General features: G+C 42.0%; 1 protein-coding gene across 4 annotated transcripts in view; it reads left to right on the forward strand.

The window, feature by feature from the left end:
- LOC113106448 (zinc finger homeobox protein 3) overlaps positions 1-14,545 on the forward strand; it is a 221,569-nt gene extending 207,024 nt beyond the window's left edge. For all 4 annotated transcript variants that reach the window (XM_026268377.1, XM_026268376.1, XM_026268379.1 and 1 more), the window contains 4 exons: positions 68-268; positions 3,755-3,878; positions 3,975-9,446; positions 9,575-14,545. In XM_026268377.1, coding sequence (XP_026124162.1) covers positions 68-268; positions 3,755-3,878; positions 3,975-9,446; positions 9,575-11,286 — 7,509 coding nt within the window. In that variant the 3' untranslated portion in view covers positions 11,287-14,545. The remainder of the gene's footprint in view (positions 1-67; positions 269-3,754; positions 3,879-3,974; positions 9,447-9,574) is intronic.
- Positions 14,546-14,802: the final 257 nt, after the last annotated feature.

Consider the following 14,802-nt stretch of genomic DNA (forward strand, 5'->3'; position numbering starts at 1 on the left):
GCCCTTGATTTTACCACACTTCTCAAGAAAATAATGTTTTTTGTTCGACCTTCTCGTTATTGTATAGATGTACCAGTGCCCCTACTGCAAGTTCAGCAACACAGATCTGAACCGGCTCAGAATGCACGTGATGACGCAGCACTCAGTGCAGCCCATGTTCCGCTGCCCGCTGTGCCAGGACATGCTCAACAACAAGGTCCACCTGCAGTTCCATCTCACTCACCTCCACAGTGTGGCACCAGACTGCGTCGACAAGCTAATTGCCACAGTAAGTTACTGCAGAAGAGTGTTTAGGGGTAGTGATCATAGTAGACTTCACCTTCCATTTCATATGCATGCATTTGTTTCCCTTAAAGAACACCCAAGACATTCAACCAAGTTTATTTACTTACACAGCCAAAAGAACCTTATTAAATATTTCCCATTCAGTCTGTCTAGTGGATGGATATTTATTAAGCCCAGTTAATTTTTCTCTGCGATCTTTTGTTTTTTATGTGAGACCTCACTTCCTTTCTGTTGTGTGGTGTGAAGGCCATATGCTTTTTACACAAATGCAACATGGCCTTAACTGTCATGTTCAGTAGTAATCATCATGTCAGACATCAACCTCACAAATGACTCACAGTTTCTCGCTCACTCTGCCTTTGTGGACTGAAGGTTCTTTCCTTCTGTCGAAAATGTGACATTTTAAGGCTTTATTAAAATTGCCGAAGGAAACTGCTCATTGTGATATGGCCCTTGGCAATCCTGTATATAGAAAATGAGTTGTGCAAGGCAAACGCATGAACATGGCTATGAGTAACACTGGTTAGGTATTATTATGGTCAATATAATTTCCCTGTTTTATTACAAGGTTACATTCCCAAAAGTTTTTTTGCTCATTTTTACCTCAAGGGACTTAATGGAGAACTCAGTTATGTTTCAAATGTTTGAGTTTCTGGTGAAAAAAAATCTCACTTTTGATCAGAGACATCATCTTGGCAGATCAGAGCACATTTCGTGACATTGTCGAGATCTCTGAAACTCTAGAAGAGACGCATTGCTAGGGTTTTTCTCAGGCAAAAAATTCTGCAAAGCAGTAGACTTTTGCTCTATATTTAATTTCAGCACTGATTAGAAGAAACAGTTGGTTTGTAGAAAGTTGATGAATATTGTAATTCTTAACTTTAGAAGAAATGTTCTCGGTTTAGTGGAAAAATTATAAAAGCCTCTTGTGATTACTAAGGTCATTTGTATTCCAGGCACTCGCTAGAAGCAGTAATACTTACATCATCTCTTTACCTTATTTCCACCTCTCTAGTCCCAGAGCGCTCAGGCCTCAAGAAGCCTAGTCTGCCTGGTCCCTCTGAGAATACTCACCTTATTCCATTTCGGCTTCTACTGAGACTACCCTGCTTTCATGGGTGTTTTTTTTTTTTTTTTTCTTGCACTGAATTTAAGCAGTGAAATAATTATGTGTAAGTTTGCCTGTGGTGTTTGAATTGCTTGCTTGGCCAATCACTCTTAATTCTGTGAAGGCACCTCCACTCCCCCAGCCCGAAAGCAAATGGTGAACACATTAGTAGAGGCCAGACAGCAATATTTTTTCTTTTATAGAGGTAATAACACACCGAGTGCTGTACAAGTGCGGTGCATGATAGAAACTGAGCTTATACAATGCACATTAAAACTAGAATCTTTTTTTACAAGTAACGAGAGTCATCCTGTTCCTCATGTCAGACAGACAAGCTTAATGAATTCTGAATCAGGTGACTTTTATTTCTTGCAAACATTGCATAAAGATGCACTCTCTTCCACTAACCCCACCTCTTCTTTCTTCCTGTTCTCTCGCTCTCCCTCACTCGCTCCCTCATTCTATGTCTAATGTTCTGTCTGTCTAAGATAGGGGTAATGAAAATAATTGTGCTTCATTAATTCTGAGCCTGGCTAGATGATAGCCATTTGGAACTATGTTTGCCAATTAGACGGTCCAAATTAAAAGTGACCTTGGGATACTCTCAGCACTCGGCGCTCTTTGCCTAATGATGCAGTTGTCTAGAAACAGTCCACTTTGTAATGTTAATCACAGGCATGTTTTGTTTCTGAAATTCTCCATACTGGTCACAATCATTTAACACGTTTAGTTAGGAGGAGAGTGGGTGATGGTGAGGAAGCTAAAAAGCAGAAAAAAGGGCTACATTTTGCCCAGTGTGATTTTGATTGCAGTAACCAGATGTTTATGGTAGGCTCTGGTTCACTGACTATTTTTCTGTGTTTCAACCTCAGAGACGTGAGGTTGGGTGGCATTCTGTATTTGATGGCACTGAGTTAAAGCTGCTGGCTGTGATTAGATTTTAAATTCAGTATAAAACAGTTCCATCTCTCAGATCTCAGAAACAGCCATGTAATGATACTATGTTTGCTTAGATCTCTCTTACTAGGAAAATAGTCATTTTTGGTTAACATTACTTTAATAGCTTGACTAATTTTATAATTTAAGTTTGAAGGAATTTATGCAATCTACAGTTCAGTTTTTGTTTAAAAAAATAATGATATAAAGCTGCTATCTGGTGTAAGAAACATAGAATTGAGGCACAGAGTTTGCAAGGGCTCAGACAAGGGATGAACAGTTTATACATGCAGAGAGATCGAGAGAGAAGGGGGATATATTTGTGGGATTGGGATATTGAAATGCATGATGAGTGAGTTTGATTATTCAGTTTGGGGAGTTAATTGAAGGAAGGTGAAGCACACAGTGGCTCATCTCCCAACCCTTTCTAATCTCAGTCACTGATTATTGTTAAATAGGATCCTGTTAATGAATCTGTTTTTTATTATTATTCTGAGAAAGAGAAAGATAGCGAGTGAGTGAGAGCCAGGCATGGAGAATCATGTGCACTTAAAAGATAGAAGGGAGGTAGCTGTCATTCACACTTGATTAACTTCAACCTTTGAAGTGCCAAGCAAACCTTGGTGCTCCTTTATCACAACAATATTCATTGCTACTTTAAATTTTCTAATTAAATTGACTAAAAAAACATGCTGCTTGCCATCTACCTACATTTAAATGTATCTGCATTTTTTATTAATGACTTTGTTTTCAAGTAATCATTAGCATAATTGTTTAGATTAATATATGCTGGTTTGCTGGAAAACATATTAATGAGTGCTGTATGTTAAATTAAGAGTGCTGATCATTACCCAGAAATTGACAGTTGTTGCATTACCCAGAATTCCTGGCTGAATGATAGAATTTCACCATTGCACCATGCTTTTCTATTGGAATGAAAAGCACATTTTATGAGGTGGAAGACTTATTTAATTAGGCTGTCTAACAAGCTTTTCAACTGGCCAAGGTAGACCACTCAGCCCATCATACTAATTGGCTGCAGCTGCAGAACTATCGCAGTGCATGACAAAACACCTTCAGTCATCAAAGTGCAAATTCCATGGATGGCAAATTAAGTCACCTGTGTGAAAGAGGGGGACAGTAAATGTGTTTGTGTCCAGTTCAAATAATATGATTATCTTGTCAAATTATGTTTATGTTTATAGCACATATCTCACCTGTACCACCTCATATGAATCTTTTTATTTTACACATTTTTGTTTACAATGAAGGATTACTGTATACAATGCAGACATTTTCTTGGTTTTAAATGTGCAAGCTTGCCTTGTCCTTTTTACATTAATTTTAGATGTTCTATGTTTATCAAGATGCTATTGTTTAAGGCTTATAATTAACCTAACAAATAATATGTTTTTCTTTTTCCAGGTGGCAGCATCAGAAGTACTGCCAGCAAGCATGTTCATACCAGTCCCTGGACCAGAGAAAGATACTCAAACCACAACTCAGCCCATCGTCAACTCAAACTCTGATGAGATTAAGAAACAAACAGGTTAGAATGTTGCGCAATTGAGGACAAACATTTTAAAAACACACAAATATGTTTTTGTTGTCAGAATTTTAATGTGTGTTATTTTTCTGATTGCAGAGGTGGCAGATGTTGAGCCTGAAAAAGGAGTTTGTCTGGCCTCAGACATTGCTGAAGCTCGCAAGTCTCCTCTTGAGGAACAACAGCCTGCAAGAGATGATTCCACCAGTTTTCTTTGCTGGAAAAAGGGCTGTAACAAAGTCTTTAAATCCTCCAATGCCCTTCAGATGCACTTCAATGAGGTCCACAATAAAAGGCCCCAACTGCCTGTCTCTGATCGTCATGTCTACAAATATCGCTGCAACCAGTGTAGTTTGGCATTCAAGACAATAGAGAAACTTCAGCTGCATTCCCAATACCATGTAATCAGAGCAGCTACAATGTGTTGTTTATGCCAGCGCAGCTTCAGGACCCTACAGGCACTTAAGAAGCATCTGGAGACCAGTCATTTGGAGTTGAGTGAAGCTGACATCCAGCAGCTCTATGGAGGTTTACTGATGAATGGAGACCTAATGATTATGGGTGATCCCTCACTTGGGGAGGACCAGGGAGCTCTTCTTGATGATGAGAAAGAGGGAGATGAAAGTGACCCAGAGGAAAAGCAAAGCCCAACTGGCAGTGACTCTGGATCTTTGCAAGAAGATTCTGGATCTGAACCCAAACGAGCCCTGCCATTTAGGAAAGGCCCCAACTTTACTATGGAGAAGTTTCTAGATCCGTCTCGTCCTTTCAAGTGTACAGTCTGCAAAGAGTCATTTACCCAAAAGAATATTCTTCTTGTACACTACAACTCTGTGTCTCACTTACACAAAGTCAAAAGGGCTCTTCAGGAATCTACCACCGGTCAGCCAGAGCCTACCAGCAGCCCTGATAATAAACCCTTCAAGTGCAGTACTTGCAATGTAGCATACAGCCAGAGCTCTACACTGGAGATTCATATGCGCTCTGTTCTTCATCAAACCAAGGCCAGGGCAGCAAAGCTTGAAGCAGCTGGTGGCACTTCTAGTGCTGTTAGCAGTAGTGGCCCAAGTGGAAGCACTTCCAATAGCACTTCAACCCCAAGCCCTATCCCAGCCACTAACTCAACTACCAGCTCCAACAACAGCAGCAGCTCTCCAGCTGGAGCTCAGACAGCACAGAGCATCATGGGAGGTAATCATCTGTCAAGTCATTCTCACAATGTAGATAATTTGGGAAACTCAGCCTGTCATCCCTCTCCCTCTGAGAATCACGAAGTGAAAAAGAAGAAATTTGCAGATATGCTAGCCTCGAGGGGTCATCAGCAGCAGCTCCAGCAACAGCAGCAGCAGTTTGCCCAGGCTCAGGCACAGGCACAAGCTCAGTTCCAACAAGAGCTCCAGCAGGCTGCTCTCCTTCAGTCCCAGCTTTTTAACCCTCTTCTCCAGCACTTCCCTATGACAGCAGATGCTCTTCTCCCTCTTCAGCAACAGCAGCTGCTCTTTCCGTTTTACATTCCTGGGGCAGAATTTCAACTGAATCCAGAGATGAACCCGAGCAGTTCTTCATTGAACCTGAGTGGATCTGCTGCTTCACTGTTGGAAGAACAGAAAAACTCTGCCCAGCAAGCCCAGCAGAGCTGCTTACAACAACAGCTTATGCACCACCACCTTCAGCAACAGCACCAATCTCATTCCCACTCCCAAGGATCGAGCCAAATGGCTTTACTTCAGCACAGTGGCCTTTCTCACCCTGTAGATAAAAAGCCAAAGCCATCTCCTCACACTGAGAAAGAAAGAGAGCTGCCAAAGGATAAAGAAATAAGTGATAAAGCTGAGGATCATGTTCCAAAAGATGTGTCAGACAAGACCAAAGATAAGAAAGATCCTCCTCAAGCTGTTGTAAATGTGAACCATGACTCTGGATTTCCTCCTCCAAGGATTGCCTCAGATGCCAGAGGGAATGCCACCAAAGCCCTACTGGAGAATTTTGGCTTCGAGTTAGTAATTCAGTACAATGAGAACAAGCAAAAAGCACAAAGAAAGCCTACAGGATCTCTGTCAGGATGCAGTGGGCCAGCTGGTATCACCAGAGTAGTTGACCCCATTGAAGGATTAGAGAAACTGGAGTGTGAGTCTTGTGGTAAGCTCTTTTCCAACATATTGATTCTCAAGAGTCATCAGGAGCATATCCACCAGGCTTTCTTTCCGTTCAGATTCCTAGAGAGATTTGCCAAAGAGTACAGGGAACAATATGACAAGCTGTACCCACTGAGACCTCAGACACCCGAAGCTACTGCACCTCCTCCACCACCTCCACCCCCACCCCCACCTCCACCTCCTCAGAGAGCACCAACACCAAATATACCCGTTTCTGCTCCTAACCTGACACCACCAACTGCTCCAACTCCTCAGCCTCCAGTTACACTGGCCCAAATTACAATGCCGATGGATCTGCCTCTCTTCTCTCCACTTATGATGCAGCCCATGTCACTCCAGTCATTACCTTCTCAGATTCCTGCCCAACTTCCAGCTGTGGAGCCCAGTCTGGCCACTGATCTGGCCCAGCTCTACCAACAGCAGCTTACCCCCGCCATGTTGCAGCAACAGAATAAGAGACCCCGCACCCGTATCACAGATGACCAGCTAAGGGTGCTCCGCCAGTATTTCGACATCAACAACTCTCCCAACGAGGAACAAATTAAGGAAATGGCAGATAAATCAGGACTCCCCCAGAAAGTCATCAAGCACTGGTTCCGCAATACACTATTTAAAGAGCGACAACGCAACAAAGACTCACCTTATAATTTTAACAACCCTCCTATTACAACTCTTGAAGAAACCAAAATTGATTCAAAGCCACCCTCCCCTGAGCCTCAAAAGCAGGAATCATTTGGAAATAAGAGGTCCTCAAGGACAAGGTTCACAGACTACCAGCTGAGGGTGCTGCAAGATTTCTTTGATGCTAATGCTTATCCTAAAGATGATGAATTTGAGCAGTTGTCCAATCTTCTGAGCCTTCCAACTCGAGTCATTGTTGTCTGGTTCCAAAATGCTAGACAGAAAGCCCGTAAAAATTATGAGAACCAGGGAGAAGGAGGGAAAGAAGGTGACCGACGCGAGTTATCCAATGACCGATACATTCGTACTACCAACTTAAACTATCAATGCAAGAAGTGCAGCCTGGTTTTCCAGCGCATATTTGACCTAATTAAACACCAAAAGAAGCTCTGTTACAAAGACGAGGAGGAAGACGGTCAGTATGACAGTCTAAATGAGGACTCTGTGGATCTCTCTCATGAATACTATACTCTCTCTGGGTCATCAGGTCAAACACCAATTCCCTCATCCTCAAGCCTCTGCCCTCTTCCTCCTTCATCCTCTGCATTTTCTCAGATCACATCATCTGAAAAGGAAGAGCCTACACCAGCTCACACATTAAACTATTTTGATGAAAAATCAAAACACTCTCCAGAAACATCATTGGGCCAAAGAGAGCAAACATCTTTGAAACAGGAAACCATTCATCCATCTGAGACTCCACAGCAGAGACCACAAAGAGAGGAGAAGACACATACAGTCTCAAAGAATTCAAAGCTTTCTTCACCTTCCCTCTCCCAACAGCAACAGCATAGTGGTCCCTCCATTTCACATACAAGTCAGACCTCCCAGAGTTCCCACATGGCCCTTAATGCTCATTTAACCTCTGCCTCACAGCAGCAGTTGGCCCAGCAAATGATCCCGTACCAGTGTGAACAGTGCAAACTTGCATTCCCTTCATTTGAACACTGGCAGGAACACCAGCAACTGCATTTCCTGAGTGTCCAAAATCAGTTCATTCATCCTCAGTTTTTGGATCGCCCAATGGACATGTCTTTCATGTTGTTTGATCCTAGCAATCCTCTGCTTGCTAGCCAGCTCCTTGCAGGAGCAATACCCCAAATGTCCAGCAATTCTGCCACCTCCCCATCAACACCCACATCCACTATGAACTCCCTGAAGAGGAAATTGGAGGAAAAGGCAGGAACTAGTCCAGGAGAAAGTGACAGCATGAATAGTGGAGAGGAACCGCAACGAGACAAGCGCCTCCGAACCACTATTACACCAGAGCAACTAGAGATTCTGTACCAGAAATATTTGCTTGACTCCAATCCTACTCGTAAAATGCTTGACCACATTGCCCATGAAGTGGGGCTTAAAAAACGAGTGGTACAGGTATGGTTCCAAAACACAAGAGCCAGAGAAAGAAAAGGTCAGTTTCGGGCTGTTGGGCCGGCTCAAGCTCACCGCCGCTGCCCATTTTGTCGAGCACTATTCAAAGCTAAAACTGCCCTCGAGGCCCATATTCGCTCACGCCACTGGCATGAGGCTAAACGTGCTGGTTACAACCTAGCGCTTTCTGGTCTGCTATCTGAACAGGAGGCCATGCAGTTGAAAATGGATCCTTTGGATATCTCCAGCTATGCTCATCTTGCCCAGTCTAACAATGATGCGCAAAGTTCATCGCTGTCACCTGTGAGCAAAAGCATGGACTTGTCCCCCAGAGCTCTCCTGAGCCCAACATCTATTAAGGTTGAGGGAGCAGAGGAGTTTGAAAGCCCAACCATTTCCTCAGTTAACACAAACTTTGATCAAAATAAACTTGATAATGATGATTGTTCTTCTGTGAATACAGCCATCACTGACACTACCACAGGTGATGAGGCAAACGTTGACAATGACAGTGCTGATGCAAAGCACAGCCATAATAGTGGAGATTTTCTCTCTAAATCTGGGGGCGCAGTCTTCTCCATTGAGAATGATGAACAGATGTCCTCAGGACTGGTGAGCCCTGCAACAAGTTTCTACACAAAAGACTTTGAAAATGAAAATATAATAGACTACAGTGAAACATCTAGTCTGGCCGACCCTTGTTCACCCAGTCCAGGGGCCTCTGGAAGCAGAAGCATTGATAGTGGAGACAGACCTGGTCAAAAGCGCTTCCGAACACAGATGACTAATCTTCAGCTTAAGGTGCTCAAGTCCTGCTTCAATGATTATAGGACTCCAACCATGCTGGAGTGTGAGGTACTTGGCAATGACATTGGACTTCCAAAGAGAGTTGTTCAGGTCTGGTTTCAAAATGCTCGTGCTAAGGAAAAGAAGGCAAAGCTCAGCATGGCTAAGCACTTTGGTATTAACCAGACTTCTTACGAGGGACCTAAGACAGAATGCTCTTTGTGTGGTGTTAAATACAGTGCTCGCCTCTCAGTGCGAGACCACATCTTTTCCCAGCAACACATCTCCAAAGTAAAGGATACCATTGGAAGTCAACTCGATAAAGAGAAAGAGTACTTTGATCCAGCTACGGTTCGTCAGCTGATGGCACAGCAGGAGATGGATCGTATCAAGAAAGCAAATGAGGTCCTGGGACTAGCACAACAACAAGCCATGCAGCAACAAGGGATGTTTGACACACCTGCCTTGCAAGCCTTGAACCTTCAGTCAGGATATCCAAATTTACAGGGGATCCCCCCTGTTCTCCTGCCAGGTGTTGGTGGTCCCTCCATACCAGGCTTTAACTCATCCAACTCAGGTATGTCATCAAATTATGTCTCTAGTATGAGTGTGAGACTTTTAAAATATGATAACTACTAACTCTCAGATGTATATTGCAACATTAATCATAAATCATGTTTTGCTTCTCTGTGTCAATTTCTGCAGCTTTAACCCCTCCAAAACCTCCGAACCTCCTGAACATGCCTGGTGCCAGTGTACCCTCACCTAGTCTCCCCACATCTGGTTTACCCAACAAGACCCCTTCCTCATCTTCATTGGCCTCGCCCAGCCCAGCTCAGGCCAGCACATCTGTCACCCACTCAAGCCCTACCCCCACCTCTACATCAAACTCTTTGATGACTCAGCAAGGCCCTCGTCCTGATGCTCCCAAAGATCGTGATCCTGAGAGGGCCAGGGAGAAAGAGAAACCCAAGGAGAAGGCTGAAAAGCCCCCCACACCATCCTCAGCTGGGGGTACTCCCACTCCTTCCACTTCTGCTGCCAGTGCCAAGAAAGAAAAACCAGACACTGCTGTTCCGGCCACCTCGATGCCAACACCTGGTATGGAGTATGTGGTCGATACTGCCCAACTTCAAGCTCTTCAAGCAGCTTTAGCTTCAGATCCAACAGCTCTTTTAACAAGTCAGTTCCTGCCCTACTTTATGCCTGGCTTCTCTCCATATTATGCCCCTCAGATACCAGGTGCTCTTCAAGGTGGATATCTTCAGCCTATGTATGGCATGGAAAGTCTTTTCCCCTACAACCCAGCTTTATCACAGGCCCTGATGGGGCTGTCACCAGGATCTTTGCTTCAACATTACCAGCAATATCAGCAGAGCCTGCAGGAGGCACTTCAGCAGCAGCAGCGGCAGCTTCAGCAGATCCAGCAACCCAAAGCAAGCCAAACATCACAAAACTCTGTGGACCGTAAGGACTCTGCCAAAGATCCAGGAAAAACAGAGGAGCAAAAGAGCAATGCCTCAGTCGAAACCTCTTCCACTCACAACAACCTAGCCACTGAGCAGCATGAAGTGGATGGCAAAGGTGCAGACCCCCATCTTGACCAATATATTGTCCCCAAAGTTCAGTATCGTCTGGCGTGCCGCAAGTGTCAAGCTGTGTTCAGCAAGGAGGAAGCGGCTATCAGCCACCTCAAGTCAATTTGTTTTTTTGGTCAGTCTGTGGCAAACCTGCAAGAGATGTTGCTTCGGGTCCCCAACAGTGGGAATGCAGCAAAAGGTGGCCTCTATGACTGCCTTGCCTGTGACACAACACTAGAAGGGGACAAAGCGCTCAGTAAACACCTGGATTCAGCCTTGCACAAACACAGAACAATCAAGAGATCCAGAAATGCCAAAGAGCACGCTACTAATTTATTACCTCACTCTTCAGCCTGCTTCCCCAGTCCTAACACCGCATCTACCTCGCAGTCTGCCACTCACTCAAACAACACCCCATCCCCTCCGCCAACAACATCAGCCACCACGCCGTCCTCATCAGTGTCTGCATCTTCATGCACCTCCTCCTCTTTCACAACCACTCCACTCAACACAACTGCTACAGGCAAATCATGGTCCCAGACCCCTTTCTCCAGAGCTTTAGCTGGGAAGCCCAATCCCTCCTCGTCTGCATTGTCTTCTTTTCCTCCAGTTTCTTCTCCTTCAACGGTTACCTCAAGTTCATTGAGCACCTCAGGGGTCCAGACCTCGATACCAACAGACGTCTTTACCGATGAATCTGATTCTGACAACAGTCAGAAGTCAGCAGACAGGCTGGGCAGGCCAGCAGAGGAGCCACAACAGCCTGGCTGTCTCAAAGACAACAGTAGTTGTAGTAGTAATCTCGCTAGTGTAGGATCGGACTCCATCAGATTGTAAAAGCTTTCAGTGATGAACAATATTTAAAAAAAAAAAAAAAAGAAAAAGGAAAAAAAAACACAAGACAAAAGAAAACAAAAGAAAAAAAAGCAGCAATGTTTAAAATGTTTAAAGTATACAAACCAATTTCAGAAAAAGATGTGTAAAGACTAACTGCAATTCCAAAGCTTGTAACCAAAAATTTAAATGTTAGTGGATTGTTTTCCCATATCAACATGCTGGTTTTAGTTTATTACAACTCCCAATATATGAATAGAGCTCACAGCAGTTTACAGTCGGTTATTGCTAGTGGAATGCTGTATTGCAGTGGACTGCTTCAAAGTTGTTTGAATGGCCCCACAATTCTCTTTACAAAGAACGAGACAACAAGCTGACCCTTGTTTGCAAAAGTATTTCAGCTTAATAGCACAGTCACATAAAGCCAGTATGTACTGTATGGGAGAATAGTCTTACAGTTTTCTTGCTATCTAAGCATTCAGATACCAATGGCTTGCTAAAGAAAAGAAAAATAATGTAATGTCTATTTTATTCTCAGGTCAACAGCTCACAACCTTTTCTTGTGTTACACAAAGTCATTGTTTTATTAATTTTGTTCCAAACAAATGATGGACATTTGTGTTTTTGTATGACATTTATTGGCAGAGAGTATTCAGAAATTATACTAACTCAACTAAAGTTTCTGGGCATTCAGTGAGTAGCTACATTGCTGGTTTTAAACCATCTTAATTATTATCATTTATCATTTTTATTTGTTTGTTTGTTTTTAATGGGAGAGTTATCCCATTTTACCCAGACATTGCAGACAGCATTGCAGACTTGGTGGGGGAAAAAGATTTTTTTTTAGGAAAAAAACTTTCTGTATTTATGATAGATATATACATTTTTGGTGTTCAGTAGATTGTTGCATTGGAAATGAATTTAAACAGTATGGTAGATTGAAAAATCTTTGTGTACATTTAGCTTTTGTATCGTCCAACTTTAAGGCGCTTCATTTGGTGTTGTCTTGGTCATTCCAATAGACTAGATTATTAAGGAGCAGGAAACGATCTCTACTCTATTTCTGTCCAATACTCAGCTTCTTGTTTTTGTTCTCCCAACTGAATCTCTTTGTCACAAGGGGTTTCTCCCCTTTGGTTGGTGCAGCATTGACCAAAAGTGAAGAGAAATATGGGGTGTTTGAAAATGTTTCAGTTATATTTGTGTTACCTTAGTGCACTTACCACTGTCTGACTTTCTCTCTTTCTTTCTTTCTTTCTTTCTTTCTTTCTTTCTTTCTTTCTTTCTTTCTTTCTTTCTAGCTGTCAATCTGTTCCTCCTTTCTATCCTCTTTCTGTACCCCCTGCCTTTGTAGATGTGGAGATAACTGCCTCTCCTTCAGCACTACAAAGCAGATACTTGTTTCCATGTAATGTGGCTGCAGTCTGCTATAGTTTTTATGTTCATTTCAACTTTTGTGTTGTCATATATGAAAATGAAAAAAGAATAATAATAATAATAATTCTCACGCTTTAAAACAAAAAGAAAATCCAAAGACTTAACACTTTCACCATTGGTGCATAAAGATGAGAAAAAGAGGCTTCTTTATACTTGAGAATTTGTTGCTGTTTTTAAGGAAAGAAAACAAAGTTTTAAAATAAAAGAAGTACGCATCAGAGTTGCCGTTTTTGCTTCTTTGCAAGCAGACAGGTGACTTTTTTACGTCAAATACTAAGAAAACCAAAAATCAAAAAGGGCCCTTGTCCTTGCATTGTGGAGTAGCACCGTTACAGAGCCATTGCAGTTTGTAAAATTTTGTTGAAGTTTCTGTCACACATGAAATCCATTTTTTTTCTTTTGTTTTCTTTCTGTAAAATAATAAATAAATAAAAATATGCTGCTAATGTGGATTTGGAAACGAAGAATACCTAGATGCATGTTCCTTTTGCTTTTTGGCTAAGCTTTAAGAAAACAAAAAGAAACAAACAATAAACCATTTCCCTGCCCCTGCAGCATTTTTTCCCCTTCTTGTTGTAAAACGGAACTTTGAAGACTGTGAATATATGTTCCAAAGGATATTATAGCTTCTTTTTTTTTTCATTTTTGAACAGACCAATGTTAAAAGCCAATGACCTATAATGTTTGTTAAAAAAATAATAATAATAATAATAATGCATTCCAAATACTACACCTGAGTTTTAATTTTTTAGGCAAGGACTGCTTCTTTTTATTCAAATTGAGTACAAGTCTATTATGTCCCATTTCTAAGGTGACTGTAAGCTGTTGTGTAACTCTGCCATCATGGATTGCTGAATATCACCTCACCCCGATTATGATGTGTCGAGAGTGAACAGAATCCCTGCAGCCATTAAATGACTTTACTCACTTGAACTAGATCACCAAGTCATAGTGGTTACCAAAAATGTACATACTGCAACCTGTCTGGTACTTACGCATTTCCCTGATCCAGTGTCATCGTGCTTCTTGATTTAGAACTAGTCTCAGAATGAAAGGCTGTTCGGCAAAGCCGACCTCTCCTACTGGAAAAGCAAGTAGGGAATTTGTTGTCTGCAGGGTGTAAAGCCATTTTCATGCAGGAAATGTCTGATGCGGGTCTGTAAGGGGCATTTTCATTCCAAAGCATTATAAGACCGGGAAAAGCAGGATTTGTTTTAGGTGTCCCTTGTTTTGCATGACGACAAGGTAGAAGTGTCCAAAGAGATCCCTCACTCCATGTCATTGCAATGGAAATGGTTGCATTTTAGCGGAATGGCCCCCATTTAATCATAAATAGAATTGCTCTTTTCCAAATCATGTCAGTTTTGAAATGTGTAAATGATGCTTTGGGGGGCGCAAACGTATTTGGCTTTAGTAACATATTTGCACACTTGTCCAGGTGTGTAAACAAGCATAATGTTTTGCAGAACAAGATTTGATTTGGTGTTTTTTGGTATGCATGCCATTGAAATTGGGTTCCTTTGATCTGCAAGCTGATCCAATCCTCACAATCCATGTTATCTATAATATTGTTCATAATTTGTTTTGAGAAGTCTGATATTGTATAGTTTATTTTTGAATGTTTTGCATAGTTTTGGTCTCAGATAATATCTTTTTGCTTATTTTCATATAACTGTACGTTTTATTTTCCTTTGTTTTTGTCGGTATCCATTTATAAATTAATGTTACAATGCCAGCTTAAAACTGAAATCACATCTGTATGTTTTCTATCATTTTCTGGCCACTTTATGGTGTTACAATGTTCCTATATTTGTTTGTCTTGACACAGTTGTATCTCTTGCTTCCAAAGTGTTCTCGTTTTTATAGGCTCTCGTGTGGGGCAGAATCCCTCACAACTGTTTCAGCCAGCATGGACTTTGTATGTGCGAGTGTATGCGTATGTGTGTTTCATAAGAGCCAGCATCCGTCTGAGTTTTTATACTTTGTATTCTATTTTCTACTTTCATTTCGCACCAAAACAAACTGAACGGCAAAGCTGAATCTTCAGTAAAGGGTTTGACAAGTCTGATGTACAACACAATA

The sequence above is a fragment of the Carassius auratus genome, chromosome 7 (assembly GCF_003368295.1).
Source record: "Carassius auratus strain Wakin chromosome 7, ASM336829v1, whole genome shotgun sequence".
Lineage (NCBI taxonomy): Eukaryota > Metazoa > Chordata > Actinopteri > Cypriniformes > Cyprinidae > Carassius > Carassius auratus.